At 63.3% G+C, this 19,516-nt stretch overlaps 1 protein-coding gene and 2 non-coding genes across 11 annotated transcripts; all 3 read left to right on the forward strand.

The window, feature by feature from the left end:
* The first annotated feature begins 19 nt into the window (after positions 1–19).
* On the forward strand, positions 20–18,944 carry EIF4G1 (eukaryotic translation initiation factor 4 gamma 1). 9 transcript variants are annotated; one of them, XM_037407578.1, is made up of 35 exons: positions 20–108; positions 1,205–1,265; positions 2,617–2,725; positions 2,824–2,910; positions 3,200–3,232; positions 3,846–3,866; positions 4,407–4,580; positions 4,933–5,032; positions 6,842–6,954; positions 8,063–8,155; positions 8,232–8,298; positions 8,667–9,542; positions 10,737–10,825; positions 11,023–11,209; positions 11,579–11,712; positions 11,949–12,086; positions 12,278–12,451; positions 12,526–12,723; positions 12,992–13,138; positions 13,233–13,469; positions 13,546–13,650; positions 14,051–14,204; positions 14,311–14,411; positions 14,511–14,613; positions 14,734–14,836; positions 15,496–15,752; positions 15,847–15,962; positions 16,129–16,301; positions 16,459–16,584; positions 16,677–16,758; positions 16,990–17,088; positions 17,213–17,347; positions 17,440–17,521; positions 17,596–17,736; positions 17,854–18,944. In XM_037407578.1, exons 3-35 carry the CDS (start codon positions 2,651–2,653, stop codon positions 18,033–18,035), a joined length of 4,902 nt encoding a protein of 1,633 aa, XP_037263475.1. In that variant the 5' UTR covers positions 20–108; positions 1,205–1,265; positions 2,617–2,650; the 3' UTR covers positions 18,036–18,944. The 9 variants fall into 9 exon arrangements, with proteins under 9 accessions (XP_037263475.1, XP_037263477.1, XP_037263478.1 ...); XM_037407580.1 differs by having other exon boundaries at positions 14,746–14,836; XM_037407581.1 differs by having other exon boundaries at positions 11,967–12,086.
* LOC119157124 lies at positions 10,865–10,943 on the forward strand. The gene has a single exon (XR_005107389.1). It is a non-coding gene; the product is annotated as a small nucleolar RNA SNORD66 (small nucleolar RNA).
* On the forward strand, positions 12,128–12,203 carry LOC119157125. The gene has a single exon (XR_005107390.1). It is a non-coding gene; the product is annotated as a small nucleolar RNA SNORD66 (small nucleolar RNA).
* Positions 18,945–19,516: the final 572 nt, after the last annotated feature.

A 19,516-nucleotide genomic window follows, 5' to 3' on the forward strand; every position in this document is an offset into this window, starting at 1 on the left:
CCCGCGGCGGCGCCCGGCCCCGCCCCTGCGCGCGGCGCGGCTCCGGAAATGGTCGTGCTGCGCTGCGCTGCGGCTGCGTCGGGCCGCGCGCGCTGAAGGAGACTGAAGGTAACGGGCGGGGGCGGGGCGGGCGCGCGCCGCGGGGGGGGGGGAGGGGGGCGCCGGTACCGGGCCGCGCGCGCCGCCGCCCCGGGCTTCGCGCCGCCGGGCCGCGCCGCTACCGCCGCCGCCGCCACCACCACGTGGGCGCCGCCCCGCCGCCGCCGGTCCCCTCCCTCGCCCTGCCCCGTCCCGCTCCGCTCCCCGCTGGGCCTGGCCCGGCCCGGCTTTGCCGCCCCGGTGGTCCTTTGCGGCGCCGCTCGCCGCCCCACGTGCCGGCCGGTGCGCCCCGCCGCCGCCGCGCACGTGCTCCCGCCGCCGCGCCCGCCTAGGCCCGCTGCCGCACGTGGTGCGTGGCCCGCCGCCCCCGTCCCGCCGCGCCCGCCCGTGCCGCCGCCGGTGCTGGCGGGGCCGCGGGCCATGGCCGCGGCCGGCAGTGACACGTGTCCTTGGCAGAGGCCGCCGCGGGGGGGAGGCGGGGCCGCCGGATGCCGCACCGGGCCCCGCGCCGCGCCCCGCCGCCCCGGCCCTCCCCGCGGCCTGCCCCGGCCCTCCCCGCGGCCCCCTCCCGCGGCCAAGATGGTGCCGGCGCCTCGGGCCTGGCCGCCGCCTCGGGATGGGGCCGGCAGCGGCAGCAGGCAGGGCCGCCGCCTCGGCCCGGGGGCGAGGCCTGGCGGGGCCGGCTGCTCCCGGGCCGGCGCTGCGGCCTGGCCTGGTCTTGCCGCCGGGGACACTCCCCCCACCCCCCGGCTCCTCGCCTTGCTCTCCCCCGGGCGCCCGGCGCCTCGGCCCCTGCCGCCGCGGAGCCCAGCCTTCCGGTGCCCCCGCTCGGACGGGGCCCGGCTGCCCCGGTCCCCCGCCTCCCCTAGGGCCCCGCCTCGGGTAAGGACCCCCCGCCCCGGCCGCGGGCCCTGCACAGGCCGCGGACCTGGCCTCTCCCGGCGCGGGGGAGGCAACGGCCACGGCGGCCTCTCCCGTTGCAAACCCTGCCGGCGGTTCCCCTTCCCCAGGCCCGGGACGGGACCTGCCGCGGCCCGGAGCCGGCCGGGGGGGGCAGAGCAGGGCCCAGGCTGATCTCTCTCTCCTCCTCCCTCCTCTCTCCAAGTCAGTCGGATGAACGGTCTCTGCAGGCCCGCTCAGCCGGCCCAGGTTTTTCCCGCGGGGGGGTGAGTATCCTGCTCGCTCCCGGTTGTGCTGGGGGGGGGGGGGCGCAGGGAGGCTGGGGCTGTCCCCAGGTGTCCCCATTCCCTCTATGACACCCCCCCGTTCCCCACACCAGCTTTTGTTTGGGGTGACTGGTCCTAAGGCCGACCTAAGATGGTCCAGGCCGCTGCGTCCCGGGGCTGGGCCGTCCAGGCGTGCCGGGCTGCCCCTGCCAGGCTCTCGGCTCCCCAGTGAGCCAGGGCCGGGGGGAGCACCCGGGAGTGCAGCCCAGCCCCTGCCACCTCCTGGAACCCCATCAGGACCTATCTCCACTGGGGTTGTGGCTAGGGGACCCTTGTGATGGGATGGCACCCCCCCGATACCAGGCTACAGCCCCGGGGGGTGTTGGGGGCACCCAGTGGCCTGGTGCCGGCGGGGACGTGCTTGGCAGTGGCTGCAGCAACGGGGCTGGGGGCCGGCAGGGCCGGCAGTGCTGACGCGGCCGGGCATCAGGTTACAGGAGGCACCACGGCTGCTCCCTCGGGTGCCCCGGGCTGGCAGCAGGCTTGCCAGGTGCCATGGGGTGCAGGGGACCCCCGATGGGGTGCAGAGTGGGAGCACCGCCTCTCCTTCCTGCCCCAGCGGCCTTTGCACTGGGGCGGGGAGAGTGGCACCAGCTGCCAAGTCCCTCCCGGGACAGCCGGGAGGGTGCCCGGGCTGTCTGGGTTGTGGGGGGCTGCGGGCTCCCTTGGGTAGGGCAGTGGGCAGGAGTGGCGTGGGGGGGACGTGGTGGGAGCTGCTCCCTGCCCTCCCTGGTAGGCGTTTGCGGTGTGTGCCGGGGACCCAGCGCCACCAGCCGGAACAGGTTTGGCCGGCCGGGGGAAGCGCTTAGTAGGTCAGCTGGGGTGGAGCAGGGCACGGCTGACGCCGGGGTGCCGCTGGCCCACCCAGCCCCCCGGAGATGGTGGTGGCCTGGGTGCTGGTGGCAGGTCACGGGTACCAGTGCCTGCTTGTGTGGGGCGCTCAGCCAGGCTCAGCGGGGTCACCTTGGGGTGGGGGGTCAGTCCTGCCAGTGGGCATGGCTGGGTTTGGGGTGCGATGGGGGGCTCTGTTCCGTAGGGCGGGGGGATCTGCCTGGACTGGGTGGCCTAGCAGTGCCCACCCCTTCCCTGTTGCCTCAGTGGGGCAGGAGGGGGTGGCTGGGGGTCTGCACCTTGGCAGGATGCTGTCTGTGGGGCATGGTCAGTGCCTGCCTTGACTTTGGTGGGGCTGAGGGGCTGGAGATGCCCCATTTTGGGGGCTGATGTGGACAGGAGACAGATGTTTGCGGTGCTGCCTGCTTCCAGCTTACGCCCGCTGTCCCTGTCCCTGCAGATAGCGAGGGGATCCTTATGCACAACCCCATGAAATGAACAAAGCTCCACAGCCCACAGGAGGAGCCCCGACAGCCCCGCACCCTGCCCCTTCTCCTGGACTGCCGCAGGTAACCATCCCCTTTGGGGTGGGGGGGACCCAGCTTTGTGTGTCTGGTTTGTGTCGGGGGCAGTGGTGCCATCTCCTTCCCTCCCTGCCTCCCTCCAGCCGACGTTCCCACCTGGTCAGACGGCACCTGTGGTTTTTAACCCGGCACCGACCTCACAAATGAATACGCCTTCTCAGCCGCGCCAGGTAAGGGCTTTGTGCCCAGCTGGAGGGGACAACAGTGGGGATCCAGCAGCTTTCTGCCTCCTGGCCAAGTAGCCCCTACTGCTGGGGTGCAAGGAGTCCTGTGGTGCCCCTCGGGGCTGGTGTGCGCCTGTGAGGGGGAGCATGCCCATGATCTGGACCGCAACTGCTGCCTGGGGACCTCGTGGCCCTGGGGTGGGGGGACAGACGCTTCTGGCCAGGGGTGCCCACCAAGTGACTGCTCTTCTCTCCTTCCTCCCCTGTCCCAAACCTCCCTCTCCTCCTCTCTCAGTTTCCAGCAGGGCCTCGGGCTATTCACCAGCAGGTACTAACCCGCTTCTCCCACCCTGCATGCTGAGCACCCTGCCCCGACACTGCACAGAAACACCCCCCTGGGCATGAAGTGGCAGGGGAGCACGGTGGGGACCTTAGAGCTGGGGGATGTGCTGGTGTGGGGAAAGTGGGGAACACCTGCTCGACTGTGGGGGGGTTTCCCTGCAGTGTCTCCCCAATTCCCTCTTTGCATGAAGCCTGCAGCATGTGGCTGTGCCTGTGCTAACCCCAGTCCAGGCTGCTGCTTCTACCTGTACCCTTCCTCATCTTCCTTTTCCTCCCCACTTTGTTGGGGTCTGTCAAGAGGCCTTGTGATGCTGTGCAAGGCTTAGGGCCTTGCCTTCTTGTGTGGAGGAGCTGCTGGGGACAGATCTGGTGATGTCCTTGGTTGTGTTGATTGGGAGCCCCTCAAACCCATCCCTGCCTCCTGGGGGGTCCCTACAGTGGGCCCCAGTGGATTTGGAATGTGGGCACCGAACAAAGGGCTCCCCAGCCTCCTGTCCCCTCCTTTGCCAGCCACCCTGAGCCCAAGCCCTGTCCCAATGCGGGTAACTCCTGTCTCTCTCTTTCCCCTTTTCCCTCTGTATGCGTGCGCTTGCTAACAGGGAGGATTCAGGTCTCTTCAGGTAATGCTTTCTCCTTGCCCTGGGGTGTGTGCGCGGACCTTTCCTTGCCCACTCGCTGCTGGGCTTGAGCTGCTGCTCCTGGGGGTGCTCCTGCCTGGCGAAGAAGCTGGGCTGGGATGAACGGCATGGGCCGGGGGGGCAGTAGCCGGCTCCGCACACCCAGTTGTCCCGCTCCGGTGTGGCTCGGCGCGGCAGGACTACAGGTCCCAGCATTCAGCGCGAGCGCCGGGAGCCGGTGTGGAGCACGCTGGGACCTGCTGCCGCCAGGCTGCGGCCACGGCCGGTGCCACCGGAGCTGCTGGCCCCTGCCGTGCTGGGCGGGAGCCATGCTGGGCATAAGCTGGGTCAGGTGGACCCAGGCGGCCCCGCAGGTGCGTGGGGACAGGATGGTGCCAGGGTGGGGGGCAGATCTAGGGAGCACGGGGTGTGGTGGGGGGGTGCCTGCATCCTGGGGTCGGGGTGTGTCTCCCCAGTGTGCGTGGCTGTGCCGGGTGGGGGTGCTGGTGCTCCGTCTGACGCTGTGCCCTGTCTCTCCCCAAGCATTTCTACCAGAACAGGGCGCAGCCTCCCGCCAGCGCGTCCCGCGTACAGAGTAACACGACGGCCCGGCCCGGCCCCCCTGCCCATGTGTATCCAGCTGCTTCCCAGGTGATGATGATACCCTCCCAGATATCCTACACACCTTCCCAAGGAGCCTATTACATTCCTGGACAGGTGAGGGCCGTGCCCCAGGCTCTGGGAGGGGGCTGGGGTGGGTGCTGGTGGGGGTGTTGCCCGGGGTTGGAGCCCAGGTCTGTTTTGGGAGGGTGCAAGGGGTCCCCCAGGCTCTCTGAACACCTGTTTGATTTGAGCAGGGTGCTGCTTGGCTCTGTAGAGAGGCATCGGGCCACGCTGGTCCCCCTCCCTGGCAGCCCCCTCAGGCGCCTGGTGCCCACTTTGCCTGTGTCCTTCTCCCTGCCCTGGTGCCCAGCCAGTTTACAGGCAGGTTTGGGGATACATCCGTGGTTTGGGGGCACATCCATGCCCTGCAGGGGAGGTAACTGAGCTTTCTTCTCCCTCATTGCAGGGTCGCTCCACGTACGTCGTCCCGACCCAACAGTACCCGGTCCAGCCCGGTGCCCCTAGTTTTTACCCTGGAGCCAGCCCCACAGAGTTCGGGACTTACGGTACAGAGGGGGGGTTGCTCTGCTCCCTGGTGCTCTTCAAGCCCCAAACACTATGCAGTTTTTTTCGCTCCTCTGCCTCTGGCTTCCCTGCAGCCCCCTGCACTCAGGAGCTGAGTGCAGACCTCTGTGTCTTTGCCAACTTGCTGGGACAGTCTCTGTGACTCCATTACAGGCGGTTTTGGGGGACAGGGGGTGTTGCCCATTGCCCAGCAGCACTGAGGGCTGCACATCATGTCCCACCGGTCCATCCACCCCCGCCCTTTTCCAAATCGTGGCAGTTTAATGTTTAACTCTCCTGGCAGAGGGCTGGGACAGACTTTATTCCCTGTTCCCCCTTGCTCACTGTCAAGGTGGTGAGCAGTTTAGTGCTTGCTGACGCCCCTGTTCAGCTCCCTGATCCCCAAGGAGCTGAGCCTGGGGTGCCGGGGCCACTCCATGCCTGCCCTCTCCTGGCACTGGGGAGCAGCGGTGTGAGCAGCCCCTCCTTCTCCCCGCTCGCATGTGGCCACCCGGGCTGTGACTATATTTAGGCTTGGTCGGTCCCCGGAGGCCTGGCAGACACAGAAATGTGAGCTGAGGCCTCCGGCCCGGCCCCGGCCCAGCAGCAAAGCATAAGTGGGGCAGAGATGGGCTTCTCCTGAGCCAGGTACGTGTCTGTCCTCCCTCTCTCTCTTGTCCCAGGGCCCAGTTGGCCCCTTGGAGGAGGGAGGTGGCCCCCAGCAGCAGCCGGCTCCCACACTCAGGCCAGGGCACAACTGCTTCTTTGTGCCTGGCACTGGGGCATCCCTTGGGTGTCTCTGTGGGGTCCTGGGATGGGTTTGCTCCCTGGCTTTGCTTTTGGGTGGCGGCTGTTCCAAGGGGAGGTGGCAGCAGTGTGCCCCTTGCCCACAAGACTGTGTGGGTGGCCTGGCATGGTGTGCCCCTCGAGGGTAAGGTGGGCCAGCCCTCCTTGTCCCCAGGGCTGGGCAGCTCAGGGCCTTCCCCCCCTTCACTCCCCCTGTGTCTGGCCCATCCCTGGGGTGCGAGGCCCTCCTCGTCCCTCTTGGGCAGAGAGGGAGGTCCTTGGCTCAGGGATGGGGCAGTCGGCCAGTCGCCAGAGCACCTTGGTTGAGTTCTGGGCTCAGTGCAGCCAAGAAAGCATGAGCTGGGGGGTCCGGGGCCCAGCTGTGACCGTGCCTCTCTCCCCACTGCCTCGCGCCTGTATCCCCATGGCACTGTGCTGGCGATGATGCTGGCAGATGCCCTGGGAGGAGCGGAGTGCCTCCTGGGGGCTGGGCCAGCCCTGGATGGGGTCCAGCTCTGCCTCCGGCCCACAGCACAGCTCCTTCCTCTGGGCTGGGCTCGCCGAGGGCTCGGCTGTGCAGGGAGCCGGAGCCCCTTGGCCTGGGTGTGAATGGAGGGTGCGGACAGGGCTGCCTGGTGCCGCCCTCGGGCTGGTGCCGGCCCCGGGGAGATAAGGGCGCCTGCAGGAAGGTGGCTGGCTGTGGAACCCGGACGCCTGTACCCAGCATGGCCGAGTGTCCCTGCAAGGCCATCGGTGGCATGGAGCCGGTGGGCACGGCGGGTGCCTGCGGGGCCTGGCTGGGCGTGGGGGTGGCGCGGGGACGCTCTGCTTCACGGGGAAGGAATTTGGTCAGGCCTGTCAGGCGGGTTGGGACGATCCGGGCCGGATGCGATGGGGATTTGCTGCAGAACGGCACGGGCTCCCCAGGCTCCTGACAGACCCCTGTGTTTGGGGGATCAGGGAGTCCCCAGGACGGGCTTGGAAGATCTGAGTTGGCCAGTCTGACACATTCTCCTCTCCTCCAGCGGGTGCTTACTACCCGGCACAGGGGGTGCAGCAGTTCCCAGCGGGGGTCCCAACTGCCCAGGTCATTGTGAGCCAGCAGCCTCCAATCCCCCCAAAACGAGAGCGCAAGACGGTAAGGAGCCATCTGCCTCCGGGCGTGGGGGGGGCACGCATGCGGGAGGGGATGGTGCTGGCCCTGGGTGCCCGCATTGTGCAGGATGGGATATGGTGCTGGGATATGGTGCGGCGTGCTGGAGGAGGGTGGTGCTGTGGGGCTGTGGCAGCCCCCGGTCTGGGGGGCTTGGTGAGGGGACTGGGGGGTGTCGTGGGTGCCAGCGACCTTGGCCGTCCCGACGGGGCAGCGTTGTGCTGAGTCATGGCTCCCAAGGGGGGGGGGGGTGGGGTGGGCGGGGGGGGGTGGGGGTTGCCGCGGCTGCCAACTGCTGTCTGCTCCCGGAGATGCCGGCACTCGGAGGCCTCGTGCGGGGCCTATTTATAGCGGGAGCCAGGCGGCTGCCGGCATGGCCCTGTGCTGGGGAGCAGGGGGTGCTGCCGGGCTGGAGACGGGGATGCTGGCATTTCCTCGGCAGGGGGGGCCTTGGTGCCCCTTAGGCTCTGGTCTTGTTGCCTTGGGAGCAGGTTGTGTTTGGGGGTGGGGACAACAAGACCCCTGGCTGCGCTGTGTCCCCTGCCAGAGTCTCAGGCCTGCGTCCCCCCCATACTCATCACCTGGCAGGGTGCCCTGCTGTTCCTGCTGCACCCACGTTGGGCACGGGCCAGTAAGGCTGCGGGCGTATGGGCTGTGCCTCGGGCGGCACAGAGCTCATCACAACTTTTGTGTGTCAAGGCCAGTCCCCTGTGTTGTTCTTGAGGTGTAAGGGGATAGTCCCCACAGCCCCTGTGCCAGCATGGTGATCCCTTGGGATCCCCTGACCCCTGGAGATGGGCACTGGCCTGGGGACATGGCACTGGCTCTGGCTGCCTGGCACGATGGCTTGCAAGGCATCAGGACAGGACAGTATGGGATGCTGTGCCCTGTGGGGAGGGGAGGTGATGCCCACTGGTTTCCAAGCTGTGTGTGGCCAGAGCAGACACAGGCCAGTGCTCAATGAGTGTCTTGCCTCTCCCTTTGGAGAAGGAGGTGTCCTGGGGGTGTCGGGCCAAGGGGAAGGGGGTGGCCAGTGTGCTCTGTCCCCCACCCCACCGACAGCTTCCCCCTCTCTGCCCTGATCCACGGACAGATCCGGATACGAGACCCCAACCAAGGTGGCAAAGACATCACTGAAGAAATAATGTCCGGAGCAAGGACCTCATCCACCCCCACCCCTCCACAGGTAAGGGGACCCCCTGACTGGGGCAGCGGGATATGCACAAGGCCCTGCTGAACTCCGTCTTTGCCCCCTCCCGCAGGCTGGAAGCAGTTTGGAGCCCCAGGCCAATGGAGAGACCCCCCATGTAGCAGTTATTGTCCGGCCAGGTAAGTGCCTGTGTCAAGGGTGGGTGTGCCACCTGGCATCAGCTGCTGCTTGGTTCCCTGTTGGCACTGCAGGGTGTGAGATGCCAGCTTTGCCATTCCTTGGTTCACCTGGGGCTTGTGGGTTCACATGCCTTCCCTACATACCTGGGGACTGGTGTCCCCATGCCGACTCTAGCAGAATTTATGGGGGCTGTCTGCTCGCCCCAGCTGTCCCCTGAGTGCTGGAGGATGCCTTTTGTCCCTGTCACCTGTTTGTGGTGTGGGCTGGCACATCTATCCCTACCCATCCTGCAGATGGAGGGATCTGGGGGAAGTGCAGGGTGAGAGGGGGATTGGAGAGCCCCTCATTAATACCATCTACTTTGCAGATGACCGCCCGAAGCCCGCGCTGGTGGTGAGCAAGCCTGTCTCCCTGGAGCCCAGCAAGTCGGCGTCCCCATCGCCTCCCCCTCCCCTCATCCCCGAGGTGGAGCCTGTGGTGCTCTCGGCTGTGACGCTGGTGCCAATGGAGCCCCCCGTGGACGCGGACACTAAAGTGGAGCTGGGCGAGGCGCCGCCCGACCCACACAAGACGTTTAGCGCCATCACTACAGTGCCAGGGGCTGTGGAGCTGCCCCTCGTGCCCGCACCCGACATGGACACGGTGGCCACGGAGGAGGAAGAGGAGGAGGAGGAGGAGGTTGCCATTCCCCTCCCAGAGCCTGCCCCGCAGGCGCCTGTGCCCCCTGAGGTGCCGCTGGTGCCCGTTGTCCCCACAGTGCCAGCCGTGCCCCTGGTGCCAGCCGCGCCATCACCGCCGCCCGTCGTAATGCAGGCCCCTGAAGCACCTGCCAAACCTGCATCTCCCAGCCCCCCACCACCCCGGGAAGAGCCCTGCCCTGAGCCCCCTGCTGAGGCCAACGGGGTCTTGGAGGAGGTGCCCGAGCCGGTCCCCAAGGCACCCGTATGCCAGCCGGTGCCTGCACCTGCACCCGCGCCTGCCCTGGACTCCCCCATCGCCCAGCCCGAAGAGCTGCCCCTGCCCAACGGGGTGGAGGGCACTGGCAAAGCAGAGCCGAGCAAGGAGCAGCCCGAGTCAGACATCAGTCCTATCTCAGAGCCTGAGGAGCTAGCCCAGCCCAGCACCCCTGCTTCTCCCCCAGCTGAGGAGGAGGAGGAAGAGAGCGAAGGCCCTGGCGAGGCCCAGGAGCGGAGCTCGAGCCCAGCCCCTGCCCCTTCGCAGACCTCAGAGGCGACCGCACAAGGTTGGGGACATTGGGCTGGGGTGTGCAGGGTCACAGGGTGCCCCAGGGTGGGTATTGGGTGACGTGGGGCAGGGGGGTGGGTGTCGCCTGCGCATGGGTTGTGGGGAGGGTATTAAGAGAGGGCAACAAGGTTAGGTGACCCAGGACGTGGGTATGGGATGCTGGGTGGGGATGAGGTGCCTGTGGATGGCAAGATGCGGGGGCAGATGTCTGGGGAACGTGTCTGTATGCAGAACTATGGGGTGGGTGGGTATAGAGGGGTGCCCTAGGTCGTGGGGTGCCACGAGGAAAGTGTGTTTTAAATGCCTTATGTGAGGTTGTAGGGCAGGTGTTTTGGGGCTGTGTGTGAGGGCTGTCCCCAGCTGTCCGAGGGCACGGGGAGGTGCAGTGGGTGGAGGGGTGGCAGGGGAGACGCAGAGCTGCCGGCTGTAGCTGTGTGGGGCACCCTGTGTATGGGTATGCTGGTGCCTGGGGAAAGTGAAGTGCTGTGAGGATGTGCTGGGGCAGAGATACGTTTTGTCTTTTTTTTTAATTATTAATTTTTAAAATTTTTTTAGGCATCCTACACAAGAGTGTGGGGGTTATATAGCGGTACTGGGGGAGGGTGGGAGAGATGGGTACACAGGACGTGTTCATATGGAGCACCCTGAGTGGGGATATAGGGGGCCTATAGGAGGGTGACCTGGTGGCATATGTACTTCTGGGGAGTGCCTCTGTATGGGGTGGTGTCTGGGGGCGCCGGGGAGGGGAGTGTATGTGGGGGCAGAGGTGTATGCGGGTGTCCCCCTAAGGGCTGCCCTGCAGAGGGGCATGAGTGTCTGCAGGGATCCCCCGTGCTAGGGAAGAGGTGTGGATGGGGTGCTTCACAGAGGCCCGGGGTAAATCAGGGTGCAGCAGGGAGATGGGGAGAAGTGTGAGGTGCATCTGTACAGGCTATTCTGGGGTGCACGCTTGGGGACCGGGGTACCTTGGTGGGCTGTATGTTGGATCTGCAGGGCTGCAGATGCCCAGGTGGGTACACGGTGTGTTTGGGGCTGGGGGCTGTGCTCGGGACTACGTCCCTGTGGCTCCCCACGGCCCCACCTGGAAGCTCATCTGATGTTGCTGGGGCCCTGCTCGTGACCCTGGACCTGGTGTCAGGGTCCAGGGGGCTGGGAGGGTTCCTCTCCTTCACCTCCCTGCCTCTCCTCCCAGTCGCCGTGTCGGTGCCAAAGAAGAAGCGAAGGATGAAGGAGCTGAACAAGAAGGAGGCAGTAGGCGATTTGCTGGATGCCTTTAAAGAGGTGAGTGTCCTAGGGGTTTTGGGGGGGTCACCTTGTGTCCTCCTGTGATGAACTCTGCTTTGTGCCATCGTGTCTGGGCCACTGATGTTCTGTGATGGTAATGAGGATCTGAGAGGGGGATGGATGCCTGGGTGTGGGGTGGAGGGGACAGGACCAAGCTCACAGGGTGACTGCTTTCCCTTTACCCCACAATGCAGTCTCAGATCAGTGACAGTGCCTCAGAAGCAGAGAACAAGCCCCCCACGTCTGCCCCTGCCCGTGAAGCAGAGGATGTGGCTCCTGCCCGTCCACAAGAAGAGTCAGAGGAGACGTGGGAGGAGAAGGAGGACAAGCTGGCTCCTGAGAAGGGCAAGTCTGCTGACCAGAAGTACCGCTACAAGGAAGGTGAGCCGTGCCTTGCCTCAGGCTTTTCTGGGAGCCACCACCTCTGGACCCAGCGGTCGGGAGGGTGGGGGTGCCATGGTTCAGCTGTACTCTACCCCACACTCTTCTCCTATCTTGTCACCAAGCCTGGCGTGGGGTGGGGAACAGAGGCCCCAGCAGGAGGGTCCTGGCAGGAGGCAGGGAGCTGGTGGTGTCAGGCTTTCTGTTGAAGCAAGCAGAGTTGTACTCATGGTGTACCAGCCTGAGGCAGCTCGATGGTTGTCTACATCCCACCTCACTGGTCCCTGGATGGGCCTGGACCTGCCACAGCTTGGGGTGGAGGATATGGGACAGGCCACATCAGGCTTTCCCTCTTGCCCCCCACTGCAGAGCAATGGAAGCCACTGAACCCTGAGGAGAAGAAGCGGTATGACCGGGAGTTCCTGCTGGGCTTCCAGTTCATCTTTGCCAGCATGCAAAAACCTGAGGGACTGCCCCAGATTACAGATGTGGTGCTGGACAAGGTTGGTGCGGCCCTGGAAATTGGGGGGGCAGGGGTCTGGCTGCTCTTTGTGCCTTGTCAAGGCAGGGCAGGGACTTACCTGCTGTGCTTGGGGTCCTGCTGCAGCATCTGCAATGGACCCTGAGCCTGGGGTTGGTGGTGGTGGGGCACTTCTGGGGCCTTCTTTCCAGTTCATTGTCCCGGCGCTGAGGCTGGGGGATGGATCCATCCCACTCCTCTGCCCCCGGGCATCCTCAGCCGTGTGTACCTTCGCAGGCCAACAAGACCCCCCTGCGGGCGCTGGACCCCATCCGCCTTAGTGGCATGAACTGCAGCCCTGACTTCACCCCCTCCTTTGCCAACCTTGGCCGGCCCGTCATGGGCAACCGGGGCCTGGTGAGTATCTCCTTGCTTCACCCATGCTGTTCCTGTCTGCCTTTCTGTGATGATCAAGCTTTTGAGCCACTGTGTCTGGGCCACTGATGTCCGTGATGGAACTGAGGATCTGAGCAGGCAGATGGGGACACCCTGGGAGCCAGCCCAACTTGTCCCAGAGCAAGGAGCTGAGTTTCTTCTTCCCGTGTCAGCCCTCAGGGTTGGGTCCCCGCCGTTCCCAGCAGAGCCAGAGGAAGGAGCCCCGCAAAATCATTGCCACTGTGTCTCTCAATGAAGATGTCAAGTTGAACAAGGCTGAGAAGGCCTGGAAACCCAGCAGCAAGCGTGCCTCCGAGGAGGAGGATCCTGAGAACATCAAGACGCAGGTGGGAGCTGGGGCAAGCGTGTGGGGGGGGGGCGGGGGCGTGCCTGACTCTCACTGATCCTGCTGTCCTTGCAGGAACTACTCCGCCGTGTCCGCAGCATCCTCAACAAGCTGACGCCCCAGATGTTCCAGCAGCTGATGAAGCAGGTGATGGAGTTGTCCATCGACACGGAGGAGCGGCTCAAGGGTGTCATCGACCTCGTCTTTGAGAAGGCCATCTCAGAGCCAAACTTCTCTGTTGCCTATGCTAACATGTGCCGTTGCCTTATGGGGGTGAGCAGGAGCTGGGGGGGTGGTCTCCCGCCAGGCTGACCGGGGTTTTGTGTGGGGGCTTTGGCTGAGCTCAGCAGGGTGCAGGTCCTTCCATGTGGTGTGGGGAAAACAGAGTGTGTGGACGAGGACCAAGTCCAGAGTCTTGGCAGGGCATCATGAGGGTGTAGGGTGGGTTTTCCCTGGTTTGAGCAGTGCCTGGGCCTTAGCTGGTCAGCTTTTGGGGAAACATGACTCATGCTTCTTGCCTGGGTTGTACCTCTCCCTGCAGCTCAAAGTGCCCACAACAGACAAGCCCACGGTGACTGTGAACTTCCGCAAGCTGCTGCTCAACCGCTGCCAGAAGGAGTTTGAGAAGGACAAGGATGACGATGAGATCTTTGAGAAGCGACAGAAGGAGATGGATGATGCCAGTGCTGTGAGTTGGGGTGGGAGGCTGTGGCCAAGGGCTGGTGTGGGCATCTTCTGGGTGGCTTTGGGCTCTGAGCTGCCCTGCTGTGCCCTCCCCGCAGCCCGAGGAGAAAGCGCGCATGAAAGATGAGTTGGAAGAGGCACGGGACAAGGCCCGCCGACGATCTCTGGGGAACATTAAGTTCATCGGAGAGCTCTTCAAACTGAAGATGTTGACGGAGGCCATCATGCACGACTGTGTGGTGAAGCTGCTCAAAAACCACGATGAGGAGTCTCTTGAGTGCCTTTGCCGTCTACTTACCACCATTGGCAAGGACCTGGACTTTGAGAAGGCCAAGGTACCCCTTGCCCTGCTTTGCCTTGCCCTACCCTTGCCTTTGGGAGGGATGTGACCATGACTCTGTCCCTCTATAGCCCAGGATGGACCAGTACTTCAATCAGATGGAGAAGATCATCAAAGAGAAGAAGACATCATCCCGAATCCGTTTCATGCTGCAGGATGTGATTGACCTCAGACGGGTAAGGCACGTGGCCTGTTATTGCCCGGGGACTGCCCTTTGCTCCCTGCTTGGTCCCAGGAAAATGCTGGCCTGTGTCCTCTGAGTGCCAGCAGTCCCTGGGAGGGGAGAGGTGGGTATGTAAGCTGTGGCCAGCCCCAGAGACACCATGCTAGCCCTCAGCCCTTGGTTAGCATGGTAGTGGTAGTGGGCACACAGTAACTGGCGGCTGCTTAATGCAGGGGGGCTCCAGAAACTGAGCCCTTTTGTGCCAAAAGCTGCCACAGCACACAGGGAGTTGTGATGGCTGAGGCAGATCAGTCTGAGACTTCGAGGGTGGAATAACTGGGAAGTAGGAATGTCTCAGCCTCCATCCTCCAACCAGCTCAGTGCCCTCTTTCCTTCTTCCCTGCCCTCTGCAGAATAGCTGGGTGCCGCGGCGAGGAGACCAGGGCCCCAAAACCATTGACCAGATCCACAAGGAAGCAGAGATGGAGGAGCATCGGGAACACATCAAAGTGCAGCAGCTCATGTCAAAGGACAAGAGGAGAGGACCCCCTGGGCCATCCTCCAGCAGTGAGTGCCGAGGCTTGGGGACATCTGGGGCTGCCAGGGTGGGTTGCTCCTGCTGGGCACAGCTTGAGGTTAGGCTTTGCCTTATGTCTGGCCCCTTTCTGCTCAGGTGGGCGTGGGAGCCTGGTTGCAGATGATGGCTGGAACACAGTGCCCATCAGCAAGGGCAACCGGCCCATTGACACCAGCCGGCTAACGAAGATCACCAAGGTGAGGCTGAGGGTACAGTGTGGGCAGTTGAGCCAGCTGCCTGGCATGGATCCTGCCTTGATGCGGCGTTCAGAGCTAACTCTGTCTCTCCACCTGCAGCCTGGATCAATCGACTCCAACAACCAGCTCTTCGCACCAGGTGGGCGGCTGAGCTGGGGCAAGGGCAGCAGCGGAGGGTCTGGCGCAAAGCCTGCAGATTCAGGTAGGCTGTGTGGGACTGGCTGGGTGCCATTGGATGGGGCAGGAGGGGGGATCCTTCCCCCCAGCGGCTCCTGTACCGGGGAGGTGCAGAACTCTGAGACTCCCCTCTTTTCACACCCAGCATCTGATTCAGGGCGACCAGCCACGAGCACCTTGAACCGCTTCTCAGCGCTTCAGCAGTCGACCCCTGCCGAGAGCCTGGAGTCCCGCCGTGTGGTGCAGAGGTGAGGGGCCAACCCTGCCTTGGGTGTGTGGGCACGTTGGTCTGCAGCCCAGGGAGGCCCCCCCAAATCAGGCATCGGTCAATCAGTAGTACATAGGCAACCATATGCCATCTGTGCTGGAATAATCCCCTGTGACAAGATGGGGCTTTTTTGGGGGGCTCGGAGTCAGTGGGGAGTCCTTGCAGCAAAGAAGACTGACCCCACCCTGGGCTTCCTCCTCACTGTCCAGCACTTAGGGGACCATACCTGGGTGCTGGGTCCACTCTGGGGGTCCTGGGACCAGATGGACATTGATGGGCTGGAGGGAGTCCCATGGAGGCTGGAGCATGAGATCTGCAAGGAGAATTGGGCTTGGGTTTTGTTCAGAAGACGGAAACGGAGGATCTTGCTACAGCCTGCAGCTGGGCAAAGGTGTGGGCAGGATGGAGCCAAGCTCTGCTCAGCCATGCCAAGGGTCAGAGCGAACTGCAAAGGGCATGAGTTAGAGCGGGAGAAACAGGGAAAAGTATTTTCCCTGGAGGGTGGTCAGGTGCTAGAAAAGGTCCTGGAAGGGGCTGGGGTTGTAGTGCGACAGCCTTGCCTTGCAGAGCTCTGCAGTCTGGGGTCAGGGAGGGGTGGCAATGGGCTCTTCATGCTGTGTCTGTCCTCCTCCCACCCAGGAGCAGCTCCAGCCGCGACAGGTCAGAGAAGGCTGGGGACAGAGGGGACCGGGAGTCGCGTTCAGAGAAGGGCAGCGACCGCCTTGAACGTCCTGACCGGGGGGAGCGGGCAGACAGGAACAGGTCTGCCCTCACCAAGAGGAGCTTCAGCAAAGAGACAGAGGACAGGAGCCGAGAACGGGAGAAGCAGGGCGGCCCTGAGGCTGTGCGCAAGGCTGCTAGCATGACGGAGGAACGGGACAGAAGCCGAGAGACCAGTGAGCTGGCGAGGAGTGGTGTCCTGGGGGTCTGGCTGCGGCCTGGGGCTCTACCTGTCCCAGGTGGTGCCTGATCCTTGCTCTCTCCTCGCAGTTAAGCAAGAGCCAGCACCTCCTGCAGCATCCCCCAAGCCCACACTGTCAGAGGAGGAGCTGGAGAAGAAATCCAAGGCGATCATAGAGGAATACCTGCACATCAATGACATGAAGGTGAGAGGAGTGGGTGGGCAGGCACAGCACCATATGGCCCCTGTAAAACGCTGTCTGCTTCCCTGGGCAGTAGTGCTGTTGGGCAGGATGCCGGCAGTGCCTGGATGAGGAAAGGGGCAGCCAGGGCTGGCCATGGGGCAGTACTGACCCCACCTTTTCCCTGCAGGAGGCCCTTCAGTGTGTGCAGGAGCTGGGCAGCCCCTCCTCGCTCTACATCTTTGTGCAGAACGGCATAGAGTCAACACTGGAGAGGAGCACCATCTCCCGTGAGCACATGGGGGTCCTGCTGTGCCAACTGGTGAAGGCGGGCACGCTCTCCAAGGAGCAATACTACAAAGGGTGAGGGGCTGGGCCAGCCTGGTCCCAGGCTGGTTATTGGCTCAGCTTTGAATTTGGCTCTGCCTTGGGTAGGGCTCATCACTGAGACCTCCCAAGGTCCCTGCAAGCTGAGGGCACTGGGGCCACTGAATCCCAACGGCCCCCATCTGCCACACAGGCTGCGGGAGATCCTGGAGATTGCAGAAGACATGGAGATTGACATCCCACACATCTGGCTGTACTTGGCTGAGCTTATCACCCCCATCCTGCAAGAGGAAGGCATCCCCATGGAGGAACTGTTCAGGTGAGGGCTGTGCCCCTGTGTGGGACTGCCATGGGGTCCCAGGGGAACTCCTGGGGGACAGGTAGCTCAACCAGGTCTCTTGTGCCCCGCAGGGAGATAACGAAGCCCCTAGTGCCCATTGGGAAGGCCACCACACTGCTGGTTGAGGTGCTGGGCTTGTTGTGCAAGGGCATGGTAAGTGCATGGGGCTCGCGTAGCTGCCAGCCGCTGTCTCGGGGATGGCAGCCTGCTTGTGGGGGCAGGTTGGCATGTGGGGATTGAACACCTCTGCCAGCAGAGGGGATGGCAGGGAGCATCCCTTGCTGTGTCTGGGTCATGGAGGTGGCATGGCCAAGCCACAGTATCTCCCTCCCTGGAGAGAGAGGGCATGGGGTGCTGATGCTGACTGTCTTGTCTGCCCTACAGAGCCAGAAGACTGTAGGCAAGCTGTGGCGGGATGGAGGCTTGAGCTGGAAGGAATTCCTGCCTGAGGACCAGGATGTCAACAAATTTGTCACAGAGCAGGTGGGAGCTTAGTGGTGGCAAGGGGCAGAAATGGGCCATGGCGGGACCCTGGAGGGTCGGGCTGCCAGGAGCATGGTTTTCCCCTGTGCTGCCCCTAACAGTTCGTCTCTGCCCGCTCCCCCAGAAATTGGACTACACAATGGGGGACAGCTCAGACACGCCGAGCCACAAGGAGCTGACCTCAGAGGAGTTGTGCAAGCAGATGGATAAACTGCTGAAGGAGAACCCGAACAACCAAAGAATACATGACTGGATCGAGGTGAGGGTGTGGGCACAGTGTCTGTGGGTCTAGGGGCTTCCTCGTAGTTCCCTCCCCACCTCACCTTTTTTCCTTTACTCTTCCTCCTTCAGGCCAACCTGAGTGAGCAGCAGGTCTCGTCTAACATGTTTATCAGGGCCCTGATGACATCTGTGTGCCACTCAGCCATTGTCTGTGAGTAGCAGGGTGAGGTGGGGGGTGTGTCCCCCTGCCCACACCACCCCCATCTCATACCCAGTCTCCCACAGTTGAGACCCCCTACCGTGTGGATGCCATGGTCATCCGCAACCAAGCCAAGCTGCTGCAGAAATACTTGCGGGATGAGCAGAAGGAGCTCCAGGCGCTATATGCCCTACAAGCCTTGGTGGTGAAGTTGGACCAGCCTCCCAGTGAGTGTCGTGGGATGGGTGGGCTGGGGGAGGCTGGGTAGCAGGCACATCCCCACCCCAGCAGGGTGGCTGGTGGCTGGGGAATAGCAGGGGGCTCTCCCTTTGTGCTCCCTCCAGACTTGCTGCGAATGTTCTTTGATGCCCTCTACGATGAGGATGTCATCAAGGAGGAGGCATTCTACAAGTGGGAGTCCAGCAAGGACCTGGCTGAGCAGCAGGGCAAAGGAGTGGCTCTCAAATCAGTGACGGCCTTTTTCACCTGGCTCCGGGAAGCCGAGGATGAGTCTGACAACAACTGAGCAGCCGTAAGGAGGAAGGGGGGAGAGAGAGTGGGGCACCCCGGGGAGTGTGACTCCATGCCCTCCCACCCCCGGCCCCCCTGGACTTGCTGACGCCAGGGCTGAGGGACCTGCTGTGCCCCCTGCAGCCCCCCCTCTCTCTTTCAGTTCTCCTCCTCTCCCTCCCACCATCCCGGTTCTGTTTGCGAGGCCTGTACTAGTTTGTCATGATGATAATAAATGGATGCTGATGGAGGCGGCTGTTGCCGTGGGTCCCCTCAGGGCCCCTACTCTCCTCTCCTCCCTCCCAGCACCAGGCATACCAGGTCTCTGGGAGCGGGGCAGAGCACCCCTGGACTCATGTCATGGGGAGGGGGGGATGGGATGGGGACAGTATCTCTCCCCTCCTCTCCTCCCATCCTCTTCTTCCTCCCCACTTCTTGCTGAAATATAGAGAGATTATATATATATAAACTTATTAAATTTGGTTTGGGGACAGGAGCGTGATTTCTCCCCCTCCCCTGTCCTCTCTCTATTCCTCCATCACTGCCTGGACCCACCCCCCCTCTGTGGTTTTTTTATTTTAAATATAAATCATTCCCCCCCCCCCAGCTCCTGCTCTGACACCTGGGGAGGATGCTGGGGAGGAGGGGGGGGGCTGACCCCTTCTCTCTGGGCCAGGTGGAGTCCCCTCCTCCCCCTCAAAGTCCCCATCCTCCTCCCAAACGTTTAAGGCCACAATTGGGCAAGCGACAGGGCGGCCCCCCATCCGCGTCCCCTGTATTTATAGAGCGCCGGATGTGACGAGCCGCATGTGTAATTATTAAAACAAGGATTCAATTACTGGTCACGTGAATTTGTAAATAATTTTTTTTTTTGCCTTTTTTTTTTTTTTCTTTTCTTTATGGAGTATTTAATTGAAGATTTAAAGGCATCTTTTCACCTTAAAACTGGAAATAAAAGAACATTGCTAAATAATGCCCCGTGTGCCGCTGTTGCCGCCCCATGTCCCTTGTGCCCAGGCTGGTGTGGGGGTGCCAGCCTAGAGCCCAAGCAGGGGCCAGCCTCCCCTGGCACCCCAAGGCAGAGGGTAGGTACCCCCCCACCCTGGGGCTGGGAGGGTGGCAAGGGGGTTGGACGTGCCTGGAGCCAGGCCGCCTGGGACCCCTCTTGCCAGCGCTGCCTGGCGCAGGGTGTCTGTGGTGGAGCAGGCAGCCCTGCCAGCGCCCTGGCGGCGGAGCAGAGCCTCGCTGTCCCTAAGCATCCCTTTTCCTATGGGCACAGAGTGGCAGGACCTGTGCCATTTCCTCTGTCTCTGCCTTGGGGTGGGAGATGAGAGTTATGTGCTGGACTTCCCTCACAACTTCCCTCTTGGGGGGCATTTTTCTCTTGGCACCCTCCTGTCTTGTCTTGCAGGTGGGGTAGGGAAAGGCTGGAGGATTCCCTGCTAGGGACAGGAGCTGGCCCCCCTTGGGGTGGCTCTGGGCTTTGCCGTGTTGGGC

This window comes from Falco rusticolus, chromosome 13 (genome assembly GCF_015220075.1).
Source record: "Falco rusticolus isolate bFalRus1 chromosome 13, bFalRus1.pri, whole genome shotgun sequence".
Classification (NCBI taxonomy): Eukaryota; Metazoa; Chordata; class Aves; order Falconiformes; family Falconidae; genus Falco; species Falco rusticolus.

What these genes read in the sequence shown, in the direction of transcription:
- EIF4G1 (XM_037407578.1), top strand. Translation starts at nt 2,651, where the DNA reads ATGAACAAAGCTCCACAGCCCACAGGAGGAGCCCCGACAGCCCCGCAC. An exon ending in CCACCCCCACCCCTCCACAG is followed by an intron (nt 8,156 to 8,231) that starts GTAAGGGGACCC and finishes CCCCTCCCGCAG; the next exon opens with GCTGGAAGCAGTTTGGAGCC. An exon ending in TGCTGGATGCCTTTAAAGAG is followed by an intron (nt 10,826 to 11,022) that starts GTGAGTGTCCTA and finishes CCCACAATGCAG; the next exon opens with TCTCAGATCAGTGACAGTGC.